Genomic DNA, 18,668 nt, shown 5'->3' on the forward strand with positions numbered 1-18,668 from the left:
ATTCTGGATAATTACTGCAAACCATATAATTGTCTAATTTCACTTTGAACCCTTCTAAATTACTTCAAAAACATGATGCTGCAGTAAAAGAGAAACTAGACTCACAGGATGAATGCACTTGAATCAGTTTTGAATTTGCCAGATTTTAATGTAGCCGTTCTGTTCTTACTGCTTTACAAGACAGAATTTCCCATTATATCTTCTTAACACCATCTGTTAATAATATTTATGACAGTACTGCATAGGAGGTCAGCTGGGAATGGGGCCCCAAATATGCCAACACTATACAAAGGAAATAAAACTAGTCTCTGCCTTGTGGGTTTAATAGACAAAAAGCTGGAAGGAAGCATAAAGGGCAGAGGGAACAACGAGATGGCAGCATACATCATACCATTTTTATTTTTGTTTTCATTTAAATATTTCAGTCCTTTTCCTGAGGCTCTGTTATGAAAGAATTGAGTAGACAACAAGACCAAGGTAACAAGGACACAGACCAAGCTATAGCAAGCAGCCTATCAAAATACATCAAATTTCAGAGTACAAACTTCAAGAACGCAATTCAGTGGTACTGCCTTGACTTCAGGTTCTAGATGTGCCTCACTTTTTCTTCCCTGTATAGTCCATGTTCAGTCCTAGTACTACCTTAAGTGTCCCACCCCTCACACACTCTGGATGAGGGGGATGGACTATCTTATTTAGTACCAACTCTCTAAGAGGCCAGAAATTAAGTGAATTTGTACTTTCAATACATTTGTTAGCTAGAAAGCACTGCTATTTTATAGACAGAAAACAGAAAGACAAAAATTGTCTGACTCGGGAAATCTGGGAACAAATAAATACAGCATTCTTTGTTTTTAATCTGTAAACTTCTCTTCCTCAAGTTTACAATAGTTAATACACGTAATACTTTTGTCATTATTTTGTAGTAAGAAACATATGCATTATCCCATTTTTGGTAACAAAGCCTTTCAAATTATACATCTTCATTGGATCAATATTAACAATTATTTTGAGCACACTTCAGATGAATATGGACATAAAACACTCATTATCACAAAGCAGTCTCAGGTATCCTTCTATTTAATGGGACACAACACCAGTACAGATGAGTGAAAGGCTCTTCTTACACCATATCTCCCAAATGTACATTAATGCTTAGAAATGAGGAAAAAAAAAAAAAGGACAAACAAACAAAAAAAAGAGACAGTTGCAAGCCAGTACTGTATCCAGGCTACCATTTATTTTTTCAAAATTCAATCAGATGAGTGTAAGGTCCATTTGTATCCAGTTTTAACACCTGCCTGTTTCCGTATGTTCCATGCTTGACGAGAACACCTGCTTCCATGCATTTGGCATTGGCAGCCAGTTCTTTTTCACACACAGTCACAAACTGAGAATAAAGTTCCAGCCCTTTTTCTTTTTCAATGTTTGCATGGTACTGCATCTTTCTGCCCTTTGCTTTACCACCTAGGGTAGCTTGTGGTATGATTAGCACATCGCCTGGTAAATCAAGAACAGAAACGTACTCGCCGCTTTCATTTTCACTTAATTTAACATTCAACAGCATATTGACTGCAAATAAAAATAAAATAAGAGTTAGTGCAACTAAAGTAAATTAAACAGGACCTAATATAACATCATAAATAAGATTCAACAAATATTGTGATGCATGACAAACTGTTCATGTAAAAGAAAATGCTTATTAATGAAATATGGACAGTCAATAAATGTTATTAACCAACTAACATGTCTGAATATTGTAAAGAATGTGAAGGATATTTATATTAATATAATAAGACTAAAGAGTTATTTCTGGGGGGAAGTGGTTGGCTGTCTGAAATCCTAAAGCTGATTCTAGTTGGACACTCCCAAGGGAACCCAGGATCCAATTAGTGACCCTAACTTATTTGCCTGATACGCAAATAGGCAACATTTGCACAACACTACACATTGTAGGAGATAACACCATCTTCAGTGCACTTTGGAGAAGTTCTGCCCTGGCCGTCTTTTCATTCTGGTTGCAGCAGTTCGCAGCAGGACCCAGCACTGATCTAGGCTGAAGCCACAGCTCAGCAGTTTGACCTCAAGTGGACTGAGTGCCCTTCAGCACTCCACTTCAAGACATGCAGGTGCCAGCTTGGCTTTTGAGAGAGGAAATGGGCAGTAAGGCCAGAGATGCAATTTGGCCCACAAGCCAGAATATATAAACTTGCAAATAAAATAAATGCATTTACTAACATTATGTTTTCCAGTGTTTCTATAACAAATCAAATAATTCCTCCAAACTTTCTCCAACTCTGTAAAAGCTGTGAGGATACTAGTCATGCCTCCAAACCCATAAAAGTTTAATGTTATTTGAAGCAAAAAGAGCTGAGTTGTGATTCAGAAACCAAAACAACTCATTTAAACAGTTTCAAAACATATTTAGGAAAAAATATTCTGTAAAACAGACACTTAATGAGGATGGTTGTAGATTAATCTCCTAATAGGAAACAGAACTTTCTTTTTTCTGACTTGTTTCAGCTGCGAGACAGCTGAAAAGGTCATTATTCTCAAGTAACACACTCATGAAACTCTCACAAGCACAAAATCAATTTTCATATCCTAACTTTAAATACACTCAAAGATTTCAACTTAGTTTAGCATCACAGAAAGACTGTGCCCTCCAAGACCAAGAGAGAACCCCCCAGGAGCTGCTCTCAGCATTTTCAATAGCACCTGTGCTTGTGCACTGCCAGGTCTTTCTGCTGGGCCCAGCAAGTAGCCTGAAATAGACTGTTACATGACCTTTTGCGAAAACCCTAATATCAGCCAGCCACAGAAATGGGGCACTTTTATCTAGAATACATGGCATCACGGAATTTCCCAGATAATCCAGTGCTACTGATGGAGGAAAGGAGGGAGAAGAAATTAAATAAAAGTAAAAAAGAAAACAAAACCAAAACAACCAACCTCAAGCCAAAACAACAGTGGGTGGACCATTTGACCTTATCCAGAGCATCTTCTCTGCTTTGATGTAAATGTTAAAGTGCATGTGGAGAAGAGTGAAAGAACTGCAAATGCTGCTGTTATCACTTCTGAACCAGAAAGTTGCATTTGAAACGCTAACCGCGTATATACTATCACTGAAAAGAGATGGGAAGGACACTGTTTAGCTATCCACCCAACTCCCTCTACTGGCTGTAATTTTAAATATCCTGAACATACAGTGAGATCAGTGTTAAAACACTTCTCAATCAAGCCATGAATTATTTGAAAACAGTCTTCTCTAAATTCAGTCCTGTCCTGTAACGCTTTCTCTGTTTTGCTAGAATGTTGTCATCAGGGGAACCGATTTTCTAACAGGTTGATCATGAGCTGATGGTCAGTGAGAAGTATGGACAACTGTCAAAAGAAAAAGACCAACCGAGCTGTTCTTTCAGCCAGGTGATTGCTTTGGAATGATGCTATTTGATGGCTTTTTGATGACTTCTTGTCCAAATGGCTGCTGCCCTCTCTGCCTCTACTTTCTTCTTTTCCAAACAATACAAGAATTTATAAGGATTATATCATACCAATTTTTGGAACAAGATCCTCATCAGCACCTTTGAAGAAGCATATGTAGATAACAAGCCCTCTCTGGATCTACGAAAAATTACAGAAAACTATGTCAATGTTTCTCATTGTCCACCATGCACACTTAACATTAAAACTGGTATGCAAAATGACAAAACTTCACAACAAAAAAGCTTCCAAGAGTAGTTTTAGTTACTTAGTATAGCTTCAGACATCAAGTTTACACACCACACTGTGGAAGCTTATGAGATAAATACTGATTATCTGCACAATACTTCTACATACGATTAATTAAGCCAATGTACTAGCTCCATGTGAAGCCAAATTTAGTTGCAATGTACAATGTACAGTACTAACATAAACAAGGTGACAAGATGAATTAGTGTATTTAAATCCAGTAGAGGAAATAATTTAACATTTTTTCCTATCACACATACAGATAAAATAATTTTCAGTGTGAATAGGAGTTTATTTCCAATTATGAAACATGAAACACCACAGAACTTGTCAGTGAACTGAATTATATTTTGGTGTTAAAAGTAATCAAGTACGGGATAATTCTGAAAAAACACAGTCCGTTAATTAAAGATTTAAATATGATGACCAATTTAAATATGATGACCAACAACTATGAAGTTGTTCAGAATATTATAAAGTTGTTCAAAATATTTTTTGAACAGTTTGGATGAAATCTTTTTGGTGAAATGGGCCCTTTCCCCTGATTTGTATAGAGTAAGGGATATGACACTTCTTTAGCATTCAGAGAGACTACTCGTAAGAACTATCTATTTGAGGGAAGAATTAGGTCTGTACTGAGGAAAAAGCACAAGGAAATTCTTGCGTAGCTTTTCTACTGTCTTGGTTAGTTCACAAGGAATGCGTGTGCAACAGCCTGTGCTTTATTAAGACAAACTGATAGGCTCTGCAGCCAACAGCAATTATGTCTCATGCATGAGTATACCCGGATGGTTTAACTTCTTCAGGGAAAAAAAAGAAAGGCATACAATATCCACAGGCATACAGTATCTAAAAAAACCTCACCCCTGCTTTGTCAGAATAAGTATCTTTATATTTTTGTTACAAGAAAAATAAATGTCAGTTTATGAAATACCACCCAAGAGATGCCAACTAGACTGGGGCAGGAAGGAGTCATTAATATCGACATTATCAAAGCAAAAGGATAAGAAATATGAATAGTTTCTTTAAAATATATTTTTTTAATTTTCCTCTCTTTTCTTCATTTTTATTTTACCCTTTTCTTTAAAAGACAAAGATTTTTGGTGAAGACAATTTAGCTATACACATGAGATTTTATCCCTTTGTTATTGCAGAGATTAAACAAAATGCTCGAGGCAATGACTGAGAAGAGCTATGCCTTCTCAACTGTTTTTCTAGTGACTAACTTCTGGAAAAAGAGAATGTTCTTTGTAGCCAAAAAGTCACATGCTGAGAACTTTCAAAAGCTTTAAATGGCTCCTTTCAAAACTCATTTTGACCACTGCAGAATATTATACAGGTTCCCAAATGACTGCCATATTTCATAAACACTGTAAGAAATTTGATGGCCTGAACCTCAAACGACATTTCAAACCATCTGTTCGAATAAGGGAGAGAAATGCAGGCTGCCAAAAGTTAGATATCCTTACATGTTCAGCTACATATTCATTCCAGAAACAGACCAGCATCAGGATATTAATAGAGAATAACAATGCACACATACCTACCAATAAAAATGTTTGTGATAAAATAGGCCAAACGTGTTTACATTGTATATATCAGACCACTGCATTAGAAATAAGTGACTCCATGATATAGCATGCATCACAGAAAATCATTCAAATTCTGAGACTTGTGACAGAGTTTTTTGCCCAGTCTCACAGACAGAAGTAACAATATTCTGCAAGCAGTTCATTTAAAGAAGACAAAAAGGTAAATAAAGTGACATCTGCAAGTCCTAAGGCCAGACAGCTAAAGATTAACTAAAAACATTCATTATTTTTCCAGCCTCTCTCATGATTTGATGCCTATTTTTGAATATACTTTTTATCACAAGATGATACATGAATATTGAGGGAAATTAGAGGGACAGAAGGTTAAGTAAAAAAAAAATAATTCAGAGACAAATTAAAGCTGCTAGAGGATGCTTCTATTTATATTGCATGTTTATGATCTCCTAGAACACTTTTCAACCATGTTACAGCTGAAAACTATTCAACTATTTGAAAGTTGAAACTTACGGTTTCAGCTATGACTGAAAACTGTGGTTGAACACTATTTTCAGCACATGTGCAACCATGTTTCAACCTCTTGTTACGTCTGTTTTATTCTTTAGTTTCCTTAATTGAATAGAAGATGTAAAACAATGTAATTTCAAGAGCTAACCTAATAATAATATATGTCAGTCCTCTGATCTTATAGCAGTGTTTCAGGAGTCCTAATACTTGTGCTTGTTGCCAGTGTAACAGGAACGTGTAAACCTTTCAAACCAAAGCAAAAACGTTGCCATTGCTGAAGGGCCTCTGTGACATGTCGAAGTCTATTTGACTGCTCTTCAGAGCTGTATTTAATGCAGGAAAAATCAAGCAAAATAACACAAATAAGAAGGTCATAAATTCAACATGCTGATATGCAGTCACTGCAGGGAACTTACGTAGTGACAGCCAGGTGGTTGAGCAGAGAAACTGTGCTCTATGTGGAATAAGTGTTATCTGTAAAGTGCCTATATAAATAAACCAGCAAAGCAGGGTACTTTGCCACACTGGCATTTACTATACAACCATCCTAAGTAATCATCAGACAAGGCAACCTGCATCATGAAGGGCTGAAGTGCCCAGCCCCAAAGGTTGTCCAGCCAGCCTTAGCAATGCTGCCCCCAAACACTGCTTTTCAGCTCTTTTGCAGGAGAAACAAATAACTAACTCCTTCCTCACCCTCCTCACTAAATACATTCATCTGAATTTTGCAGGATTTCATTAGCAAATCCCAAATACATTCTGCAAAACGTTATCTCAACTCCATTTTTCTTTTTTTTTTTTTTCCCCAGGAAAATGTAATGCAACTGATAATGAAAACAGAGACACTTTGTAATCCCTAGGAAGCCAGTTCATGAAACTAACTTATATAAATTATTCTTTGACATTTCCATTTCAAGTTCAGATTTGCTACCCTATGAGAAGATTTCTTCGTATTTCTTACATTCAGCTGCAGAAAAGAGAGATTGCATAATCTACCACAGATCACAGAACAAGTCTGTGCCTGGTACCTTGCACCTCTTTTTGCTATCTTTACTGGAAAACAAATCAAGGAAAAGAAGATAAGGGAAAGACAGTTTTCATTGTATAAGGCGTACTTTTCAGTACTTGTACTTTTTTACTTTTTAGCTGAATATTCATTTCACGTTTCTTTTCTCCCATAGTTGTGAAATAGACAAAATCTCACCTTATTTCTCCCCTACCTTAGAAGGAGAATTCCTTTTTTTCCTCCTAAGTATTTTGATGTATACATAAACCTTTTATGGATGCTATCTAACCAACATTTTGCCATAAACAAGACATGTCATCCGCAGTAATCCTCAACAGGCCAGAAAAACTCGATCATGAAAACACAGTGAAGGCAGTGATTCACATAAGGTCCACTCCTAACCCTTTTCCAGATAAAGAACATGTGCTCTGAAGTTCCTAAAGTACCTACAGGGGTCTCTTAAAGCTCAGAGGCTATTCAAAGCCACTTACATAATGTGCTACTTATAGTACACTAGAAATTTCTCAAGGTGAAGACCTACTTTTAAGTTGTTATAGATAATCAGGAACACACTGGTTTATGTAAATAATAGTTTATATTCCATAATTTTTATTTTTGCATTGGCATGCAAAATATATAGGGAGTAACACGACCCTACCAGAAAATATCAGCAGCAAAGATTCCTTCCAATGACCTCTAAAGTAGTCATACTAAAGAAACTATGAACTTCCCCTAGTTTTTTGCTGCACGGTGACTAGTTCTTTTTAAAACAGATTTCTCTTAAAAAGCCTCAGGTACCCAGGAAAGATTCCTAAGTACCCATGACAAATATTAGTAAGGTTCATATCTGAAAAATATCTGCTGCTGAGACCACCTAAATCTCTTGCAGATTCCTTTAGTGCTATTTATTACTTTCTCAGCGATTTAGTTAAGCCATTTAAAACTTCAAATAAAATATAAACAGCATAACCAACCTCCTTGTAATAGAGTTAGTCATCATATCTCTTAAACCATAACATATGCTTTTTTTGGATAGTTTAAAAGGCAGTCAGCAAAATTACATTTCTACTTTTATTTACTAGATCTACAATTACCTCTGAGATTAGAAAGCTAGAAATAGGGTATTTCTCCTGTAGTTAATTTATGCTGTGCTGAGCAACTTTCACTATAATTAACCTTGCACTGGGAGGCTAATAATGCAATGCACACAGATGCACTTCAGTCAAAGACAGTGAAATGACACTGAGTAAAACACTCTGGTTTCCCAGACCATGCTGCAGAAACTAGGTCTTATGGATCCACCTGCCTCTTTCAAACAAGGAGAGAAACGTTTTAAGAATAATGTGAAAGTCAAACAGTGGAAACACCTAGGGACAGACTTTTTTTTTTAAAACTCTCTTCAGATTTGTTGAATGAACTCATAAGCCCTTTAAACACGCTAGAATTTTCACTTTTAAAAAGTTATGCGAGTGACTGTATTTAGCCCCTTCTGTTGTAGGAGTCTTTAAGGACAAAAGATAAAACCAAAAAAACCCAAGGGCTAAATAGTTGACACCTGCATAGGTGAGTTATTCTAGTGTAGGTAACCCATAAACAGACAACTACAGCAAGGTAGTGCAACCCAAAGGGCAGCCTTCAGTTTGGTAAATAGGCCTGAGCTGTATGAACAGCACATCCAAAGAGCCTGCAGACCCACCTACCTCTACAACAGAAGACTATGGCAGGAAAAGGAGAAAATTACAATGTTTCCCTCAAGCTGTGTGGTGGTCCACATCCTAAATTTCATTTTTGGTTAGTGGTGGGGAAAAAAAACAAAAATCAGAACAACTTCTGCCATAGTCCCATTGCTCTACCTGGCCTTTCTTCTCCAAGCGTACACTATCACACAATTAGCAAAGTACACAGCTACGCCCACCAGCCGAGTTCATAGCACCTCTGTGAAAATGTATTTAAGAAAGCGCAGGCAATGCTAAAGAGGGAACAAGGCTAGAGGGGTATGAGGTGTTTTGTGGTGGTGCAACCATGCTCCTGAAGGGACTGCAGCCGGTGGAGGAGAGGGAAAGAATGAGAAGGAGCAGCAGAGAGAAGCTGTCATGCACTGACCCCAACCTCCTGTGTTGCTCCTTGTCTCCCTGAAGGGATGGAGTGTAACCTTTGGAGGTAACAAGGGGATAAGGAGACAGCTCTGGAGTGAAAAATGGGAATGGGATAGGAGAGACGTCTGAAATAAAGCTTAGCCTCGAAAAGGACAAGGGTGTTTTCCTCAAATGTCTAACTACTTGGGGCTTTTTTTCAATATCCAAATCACCAACTAAATATTTATGTTAACTAGGCAATAAATTAACTTAAATTCCCCAAGACCAGTCTGGTTTGCCTGTGATGGTAACCGCTAAGCGATTTCCCTGACTTGACTCTGACCCGCTGGTTTTCTTACTCCTTTTGTTGCCCGTCTCTCCCCGGGCCGGGGCAGAGGAGCGGCTGGGGGGTCGCCGGGCTGCCAGCGGGGCCACCCCACCCCACCCGCCCCGGGATCGCTCCCGCGGCAGCCCGCGCTCCGGAGAGCAACCCAGTACGGGCCCAACCGGGGCCTCCTGGAGGTCCGCCGGCGTTACGGCAGGGTATACCGGCCTGACCTCGCGTAGGTAAAGGACGGCAGTTTCGCCCCTGTTATCACCGCCGGGAGCACCTCTGCGAAGGCGGCCGGGCCACGACGGCAACGAGCGAGAGAGCGCTCCCTCCCTCCACGCCGGCGGTTGAGCGCTTGCCCCCCGCCCCCCGCCCCGCCGGGGGAAGCAGGGCCGGTGCCGAGGGGGAGGCGGCCCGCGGCAGTCGTTACCTCCACCCACTCGGCCTCGGAGCCGCGCTCGGGCGGCTTCACCTGCAGCCGGGCGGACACGCACTGCTGCAACAGGGCCCGGGCCTGCGCCGGCCGCGCCGCTGCCATGGCGGGCGCCGCACGGCCTGAGGGCGGGCACAGGAGGAAGGGCCGGTTGTTGCCGCCGGGTAACGCCTTTCCGGCACGGCCGGCCGCCCGCAGCTGTGCCCGGTGGGGCTGGGAGCCCTGTCCCCAGGGGCCCGCGGGTCGCAGGCGGTGGAGGGGTTGTGGGGGCGCAGGGGCGGGAGACGGGGCGCCGGCAGCCTGAGGGGGAGCAACGAGCGCGGCGAGCCAGGCCCGGAACCGGCGCCCGGTGACAGCCTGGCCCGGGGTCTGCGGGACGGCAGCGGCTCTGCCAGTATTCGGAAGCAGTTTACGTGGAACGCGAGCGATAAAGAAAGTTCTTGCTAAAAATGTGAGAAAATCAGCAAATACCTTTCGGAGACGGTAAAACAGGGCCTGTGATCTGTTGGTGATCTCTAAGGAGGGGGCAGGCAGCGAGGATACGAGATTTGGAGCAGAAAAAACAAAGTATTTCCACAGCTCAATTTACTGACGCCTTACAGCTAGGAGGAAGCCGGTTTTTGTTTCTGTTTTTTGATGAGAAATGAAAAATCTGCTTGTCTTCTGATTGGGAAATGTTACATGCACGGGGTAAGAATAGTATGCTGTGTAGTTTCTGCATGAAAAAGAAAATTATTAATCTGAATATTGTTTGTCACTTGCTTCTTTAAAAACGAGTAATGTTTGTGTTCCAGGTGACTGAGATGAACATAGCAAGCTGGAGCATTTCTCTTCAATGATGCTACTTTGGAGCAGAGGGAACGGAAAATAATGCAGTTAAAAGGGATCTGGATAGCTAGGGATTAAAATCATGATCTGAAAAAGTGCATAGTTCTGAAATGAGATCCCATTGCTAATAGAAAAAGTTAAAGTTTGCAACTGCTTCTTTTATTCTCTTGCATTTTTTTGGCTACATACCCTGATATTCATTGAACAGCTCCGAAATTAGAATAGTTGTGCCTTCCTCCTGTTTATGAATATTGACACATACAAGTTTTGAATGACATTGGCTTCAGCAAAGTCAGGGTAGAGTGATGCAGAATTCAATGTCTCTGAATTCATTTTAAGACTGAAGATTTTTTTTTTACAAACTTTTTTTAAAAAAAAGATAGGTAAGAAGCCAAATTTTATTACCCGGCCTCAATCATAGAGTAAGATTACTGAAGATTACTACTGCACAGCATGGGTCCTGAATAGAGTGTTACACATGGGGATATGTCAGGCTGCTGTGTATTATTTTAAAATAACATTCTTTCTTGTGTGAGTGTTTAGTGAGGTTGCTCCTCCCAAAGCAAACCTTTATGGAAGAGGAGGAAATTGCACTAGGTGGTTAGTGCATAAACTAGCTCACTTTTGCTAGCTGTAGGGTATTGTTAAGTGTGAGCTGTTTTTATTTAAATTCAGCTAATTTTATTTAAAATACCTTCTGTTCATTTACTCTAAAGCTGTATGCCCAGACTCATTAAGAAGAGTTTAATGAGGTAGAAATCCATTTAAAATGAGGGATTTTTCCATATATGTTTGTGATATAAATTGATTGTTAAGGAAAATGGATTATACTACAGTTTGAGCAAATTATGTAAACAGATTATAAAGGGATATTACTATACAAGGATATTCATTGTTCTTTGTTGCAGTCCCATTATTTACACCAGGATGTGATGGAGAACACTTATTCCTGTGCAAGTTTCAACACAAATGTCTGTGAAACAGTGTATAGAAAAATTAGTATGACATCATTATTTATTTATGAATTCTTGGTGGAATTATGTCATATCTTCCTTGGGAAGCCAAATCCATTTTGTTGTAATGCATCTTGAATTTCTTGAATCTTATTGGCCTGTAGTTACGTTAAAGGCCTCTCATTGTATGCCAAAGAATGATAGGAAATTTGTTGGTTACATTTTAGATGAGAGTTTACATTTGATTGGGGTTTTTATGTAGAAAAGAACTTCCTGACACTTAAAGAATATATCTATGCATAAAATATATTGATATTTTTATCAGTTATTATAGAAAGACATTTTTTGCAGGTTTTGGATTTGACAGCAGTCCCAGAATTTCTCATTATCCTCTCTGCTTGTTGTCACTGGAGCAGAGAGTAGGTATTTTGAGAATGGTATCCAGAAGACATTTCTGGTTATTTTCACATCAGTTCTCTTTTAGATGGGCAGATGGCAGTATGAACCATTTCTCACAAATTTCAGTGGACATGTGTTTTTCCTTACCCTTTGTGTTGAATGGTCATGCATATTTCATGTAAGTTTAATGGAATGAATCCTTTTGTGAAGAGGGGGGTGGGCGCTGGAAGCTCTGCCTCTGCGGGTACTTGGCTTTCTCCTGTTTTATCAGAGGATGAAATGCTAAGAGGTATTTCCAAAATGATCTCAAGTGGTCTTGAATTTTTCCCTAGGGATGATTTTTTTGTTGTTATTAGTATTAAGTTTGGTGTTGCATACCAACTACTGGCAGGTGCAGTAGTTGACTGGAACTTTGAAGGGACAAGATGCATTTTGGATGTTATTCCTCTGTCTGCGGTGTCTGAAACCATGATCAAAGATCTTTCAGGCAGCTGTCACATCAACAGAGTGCCCCTAGGGTAGTGTCATCTGTTTTGAAGAGTAACTATACAAAGCTGTAGTGGCACTTGGATAGCAAAGATACAAAATAGGTTGCTGGTAAGGGTTATATCTTGGTAGAACTACCTCTTGTGTGGGACACAGAGCTGAAAGGCTGCAGAGTGTCAAGGGAAGAATTGGATTTAAACATTTTATTTTCTCCATTGTCCAACATGGAACACTCTCTGCCCACACATACAGAGATTAAAAAAAAGGAAAGATGACAAGTAGCAGGGCACATATAAGGAAAGAAAGAGTCTTAGTTAAATAACTTAGAAACATTTAGTAAAGAATCACAGGTGGATGCCACTACTGCTGTGAAGGGTAAGACAGAACTGATGGACACTGCTGTGCTAGCTGTTAGAGGTGTTATTAAAAGTTGCTGTTAGAAGACTTTCATCATCAGAGATGGTCTGGAAAGTGGAATTTGCAGCAATGAATTGCAAATTTTCATCATGAGATAAAAAAAATTCTACAAAATACTTTGTAAACTGGGATTAATGTTTAAATAAAATACACTTTAATTTGGCCGTGCTGAAACAACAGATCAATCCCTCAAAGAGAGAAAAAAAAGATATTGCATATCTTTAAGTCTGAGGTGTTGAAACTGCCACAAGACAGCTCAGAATGGTAGCGTGTTTTGTTTTTGAAGTGATGTTTACAATCTTATATCCTGAACTGAGTCGAGTCCTTTCTGTTGGATGATGATCGCTTTTTCTTGTCTTTTGCTCCCAGTTTACCTATTTTGCTTCAGTTTTTGAGCTACTTAGCCTACTTGTGCTATCTGCAATGAGCTATCTGGCTCTTTAGATTTGATGATTCTTTTTTTTGTAGCTTGTTTCTCGGTCTAGTTCAAGACCCAGTTAAGCTTTCTTCTTTCTACAGCCTCAGAATTGCTAGTCAAAATGCTAGTTGGAAGAAAGAAGATACTGCTGAACAGTGATGTGGGTGTAGAGAGGATTAGGTAGTGGTGTTAGAATAATTTTATTGTCTAAGTAGCAGATGCATTAAGATGATTGTATTTAGTTTGTCTCTTATGCAAAGCACTGTCCAGACATTAAGGTCAGGAGTATGTCTGCCTCCCAGCCATCATTCTCCTTCCTCCAGAGGTATTTAAATAAGGAAAGCAGAGAGAGTGCATGAAGAATTTCCCTAGTAGAAGTCAAGCAGCAGAAATTAGATGGAATAGCAGCCCTCAAAGACCATAAGTATTGCCTGTGTAAAGCTACCAAAAATAGCTCTTCAAGAGAAGACATGAGGTGTAGACTGTCATCAACTTTGCCTTCCAAACAGAGCCCCAGATCTGAAAGTCTGCAGACTTCTGGGGGAAGATGATTGAGAGGAGGAGATAGGCCTGATTTTTATCTTCTTGGTTTGCATCATAGCTGTGAGGAAGGTTGTAACTTCAGTCCTAGTTTTGTAGCTTCAGAGTTGGTATACCTCTTGAGCTCTTCCAGCAGAGCCAACTTACTGTCCCCGTGAATGTCAGAATTGTTTCCAGTGAAGGCTGATATTCCTGTTGTGGAAGAGCAATCCTGTGATTTGAGCAGTTGATTTTATGCTTGTTTAAAGTTGCTATAGACAAAAATGCATCAGTATCTTCTAGGAGCTGGAACTTGAGCTTCCATGCTTTCAATAGATGCCATATGTAAAATTATCAGAGTGTTGGCATAAAGCATGCAGCAAAAATTAAATACACTATTAAAAATAAATTATTATTTTGTTTAATCCTTCATACAATTACAAAACAGGTACTGAAATGTGTTAAATGAGAGTAATCAAAAGTTAATTAAATTTCTGAACAAAATAACAAATTCAGTGTGAAGGCTGTGTCAGGTACAATTACAGCTTTTCTAAGTGAGAAGGAGAAATTTGGCTCTATTGGAGAAAAGGTAGCCAGACAATGACATGCAATCTGCCTGCTTACCATGATTGCCTAAAGGAAATAAGAACACTATTAATCATAGTTTCTTTCTGTACAGGTGTCAGGCATGTTCATTTGCCTGTGACATTCAACTGCTGTATTTTTTTCCCTGCTTGGGTGTCTCCCATACAAAACCTTTGTCTGCATGATTGACAGACATTAATGTTAAAGGGACTTCTGTATCCTGCTCCAATGAAATCTAGAGCAGTGGGAATAGCCTACCTACAGTATCTAATTGTATCTAATTGTAACACCTCATACTGGTTAGAAGCCATACAATTTTTTTCACAGAACTGAGCTAATCTAATAAACTACACTCCTGGACCTTTCTTGTGCAGAGCCAGCCTTGAATTTCAGCACAACACTCAGTTTTGGAACTCAGAGGGAGGTTGTACAGAGCCACCAGACTGACTCCCAGAGGAGTCCTTCAAAGGTCAGCAGCTTTCTGTTCTTTTTAGGAATGGTACTGCCAGATCCAGGCTGATCCCTGCAGGCATATTCAGATGTCTTTGTACTTGCTTCCCTGGTCTCCTGAGTTTCTGATCTGGGTTCTACACAGCAGGAGGGCGTGCATGGAAACTGCCTGGATGTAGGACAGTAAGTGAAGCAGTGGTGAGGGAAAAAGCACCCACCTAACTATAAAAGGCTAACCTTATGGTCACAGGCCTGGAGCAAATGGGGAGGAGTAAGAGTGCTGAATGAGAGTCTGCAGCTGTACGGGCTGTTTGCCACCCCTGCGGAAGCTCCGTATACCCACTCAGGCCAGCTTTGATCAGTGGAACTCAGCTTCTTGTGCTCCATCGGGAGCTGCTGACCACCCATCTACGCAGAGCCTGGCACTGGTCTGGTAGCATGGTTGGTGGTTCTGCTTTGCTTCAAGCCCCCGAGCTAACCCCTGCCTGCCTGATCTAGGTGGATGTTGCAAACTGTGTTCCTCCTAGTGGAGAAGGTATTTACACCCGGCCCTGTTGGAGACACTGCAGAGCACAGGTCCTACTTTCTTCATGTCCTACATTCAGGGTCAGTTTGGTGCAGACCCGAGGTGACTCCACCACATTCTTGTGCTGTGCTCCACAGACCCTGTATTATTGGTCCCTGTTATGCTGGATATTGTTCTCTACCCCTGCCATGTAAAGGAATTAAAATCTGTTCTCTTCCCCAGGTATTGCTGCATCACTGCTCTCTTCACCTCACAAACATATTTGCAATTGCAATTAGTACTACAGAGGTGTGGTTTTGTTAGTTAATCTCATTTTTTTTCATTTTCAGGGTAATGTGGGGACGTTGGTATAGACAAAAATGCATCAGTATCTTCTAGGAGCTGGAACTTGAGTTTCCATTTTTTCAATAGATGGCATATGTAAAATTATCAGCATATTGGCATAAAGCCTCATGTTGTTATTAAAAATGTACAGGGATTGAGACATGGCTCTTTCTGCTCCTTTCACAAACAGTATGAAAGGCCATTTATTATTCTCTGTGTACCTGGAGGACTCCTTGCCTCCAGTTCCTGTTGAGTGTGCAGGCATAATCAGTGCATGTCATTTTTTTTTTGCATTTATACGGATGACTTTCAAAATAAAACTCTTACACAGCTTCAGGCCAAAAGCTTTCTCCTTGAGCCACAGCTCCTATAATTTTTTTTTTTCCCCTCAGGCATACTGATCCTTAGCTAGTCAGAAAAGCATGCACACAAATGATAGGTCATTAGGAAATTCTCTGAATAGCAAACCTCTGAAGTCATCCCAAGCGCTATTTGCCATGCATCATCATAAAAGTGGGTAAGTTTGAGGAGGCACTAATTATATGCTTGGTCTGTCATTTATCAGTTGTTGGAGCTGTTGTTCCCAGAACACAGCATCCTCTTTCGCAGCATAGTTCAAGATTGCCAGAGCTCAAGGAGCCAAGCAGGGTTGACAGATTTTGGCATTTTATTCCTTTCAATGCAAGATCACTGCATTACAACACAAATGAGTATCTCACTTTGCCATAGCACAGGATCATATACAGATACAGTAATGTTGATTGGTGGGCTTTTCTTAAAATTATATTTTGGGAACTTGTTCCCCTTACAACAAATGGCAACTGTAGGACTTCCATTTACCATCAGACTTTAGTTTTTGATAGTTTGTTTCAGTTAATACAATAGCGTATATATGTAATCTTTTCATGATTTTAACCATCATAAATAGAAGGTGATCTTGTTTCCCCTCAGGTCTTGTGGGAAAAAAAGCAGATGTTTAATGCAGTGAGCTAAATAATAGAAGATTATAAATTCTAATGAATATTCATGGAGTCAAATAAGATAATAGACCACACGTCAAGAAATAATGTGGCTTCCTGCTATGACTTCCAGTGTGGCTTAACATGTTTCAAAGAGCTTCCAGTGTCAATAATTGGTTTTTAGTATTTAATTTTCACACTTTCTTAAAGCACAGATTTTTTTAACGCATGTTTCTGAACTCATTCGGGGTGATATTATTACTTTATTATGTGATACTTCAGAAGCACTGCAATGATGAACAGGGGATTTTTCACATAATCTTTGGGGGTTTTTTAAGCTGCCAAAGGGTCATAGTTTCTTTCTTTTACAATAGATGCTAAATAGCTGCTACAGAGTGGAAGTAAAACGCTTTATCTTCAATATTTGATGTTCTAACAGAATAGAAAAATGATATTTCATGTAACTTTCTCTTAAAGAGCTTTTTATTTCACAGATAATTCTTGGAACTGCTGGAGGCTTACATTTTTATGAATAACTGGGTAGAACAATTACTCTGTAACTTGGGATATTTTAATATCAATTAGAGATATTTAATCTTTCCCTGGATACTCTGTTGCCCATAGGACAAAAAATAATTGTGTCTTCATAGTGACAGTCTGAGTGAGGGCCACATCTGTATTAAAAAAAAACACCTTCATTTTGATGCCCACAAATAAATTCCAGCACAAGTTTGAAGTGTTTTGTCTTCTGTTATAGAAAACACAGATTTAACTAATGCACTCTGGAGCTTAGAGAATGACTCAGCTCACAATCAGGTGAAGCTCTAGGCTACACCTGTACTAGGCAGTTAATCAATTGCAGGAAATGTTCTTGGATGCTGCAACTCATCTTCACTTTTAATGGTTCCTGACATACTTTGGGCCAGGGCTTGCTCACTAACAAAACAATTCTGGTCCTGGTTCAGCAGTTAAGTTGGGCCAGAGCCCCTTCTCAAGAGGCGGGTTGTATGACATTACCCTGCTTTGCAAACCTCCTTTTTCTAACAGCTTTCATGAGTCCTAAGTGTGAGCTAACAAGCCAGGTGCTGAACTGAACAATCACTTAGTGTCAAAACAATTCTGTATTTTCTATCATCCCTCTATTTCCTATTTCCTGTAATACTGTTATATTTTTTCATGTCAAAGTTCAATTAAATTGGTATTTTAAAAGCTACACTGCAGTCCTTAAAGTGTCAATAATTAGAAGAATGCAAATTACATTTATTTCTGTGATGGAGTTGGTTTTCAGACCTTAGTTTCAAGATCCATAGACCAAGAGCTTTCCTGAGGAATTCACTAGAAAACTACCTTCCTCTGAACCAATTACAATGAGAAGCATAGTTACTTTGTTGTAGGGAGCAATAAACCAAGTCCCTCTTCTCTTCATGCCCAGGGAGCTGGGATGGAAAATAACGCAAAGATGAATTCTCTGAATCAAGAGGAGCTCACTCAGTTTCTTGAAAAAGGTGCTCTGCTTTCCTTGGTCTAGGCTTCCTATAAAGGAGAAAATAGGCAAGTTATAAACATGCCTATCTCTACTTCCTGTGCTAGGAACATCACTTGGTTCTACTCTGTCTAAAGCAGCCAGCTATTTGACATTAGAAGACATTGGCATAATTTAAAAACTGAGGCACTGTGTCTCGTTCTTTTTGGGGGGGTGTAAATCAGTAACACTTCAGCATAGGAGATCAGAAATCAGGAACTCCAGGTTATATTCCTGGATCTGCCTCTGGCTCAATGTAAAACCCTGAAGAAGAGTTATTTTCCTTCACAGTTGAGGGTTAACCAGAGGATTGCATCCCAAGAATCAGCTGTTCTGGCTCCACAGTGGTGGAATGCCTCACAGTTTTACATGATAGTGCTTCAAACAGGGTGCACAGCCACAAAAAGTGTTCTTGGATCACATTTATTTTCAGCTGAGATTGGTCCTTGCACACTGAAACACTCTGGAGCAGGTTGCTGATGGCATAATTGTGTAAGTGGTCCCCATACACCCAAAGTGCATTGGTGCCCGTCTGAAATATCTTGTGCTGCTAGTGTACTGGCAATTCTAAGTATTGAATGGCCATGGAGCAAAACTGAACTGCTTTGGAACATGGGCCAGATTTTAAAAATAATTACTGAACACCAA

At 39.6% G+C, this 18,668-nt stretch overlaps 1 protein-coding gene and 1 long non-coding RNA gene across 2 annotated transcripts; one reads left to right on the forward strand and one right to left on the reverse strand.

Moving 5' to 3' along the window:
• Nucleotides 1-1,218: 1,218 nt before the first annotated feature.
• Nucleotides 1,219-9,760, reverse strand: DTD2 (D-aminoacyl-tRNA deacylase 2). The gene is made up of 3 exons (XM_074868256.1): nt 9,632-9,760; nt 3,555-3,624; nt 1,219-1,572 (listed from the first exon to the last, which is right to left on the reverse strand). The coding sequence occupies exons 1-3, from the start codon at nt 9,737-9,739 to the stop codon at nt 1,247-1,249; spliced, it is 504 nt and encodes a 167-aa protein (XP_074724357.1). The 5' UTR covers nt 9,740-9,760; the 3' UTR covers nt 1,219-1,246.
• On the forward strand, nt 9,669-17,227 carry LOC141943274 (uncharacterized). Its single transcript, XR_012628909.1, has 2 exons — nt 9,669-10,324; nt 10,429-17,227. It is a non-coding gene; the product is annotated as an uncharacterized LOC141943274 (long non-coding RNA).
• Nucleotides 17,228-18,668: the final 1,441 nt, after the last annotated feature.

The sequence above is a fragment of the Strix uralensis genome, chromosome 4 (assembly GCF_047716275.1).
Source record: "Strix uralensis isolate ZFMK-TIS-50842 chromosome 4, bStrUra1, whole genome shotgun sequence".
NCBI lineage: Eukaryota > Metazoa > Chordata > Aves > Strigiformes > Strigidae > Strix > Strix uralensis.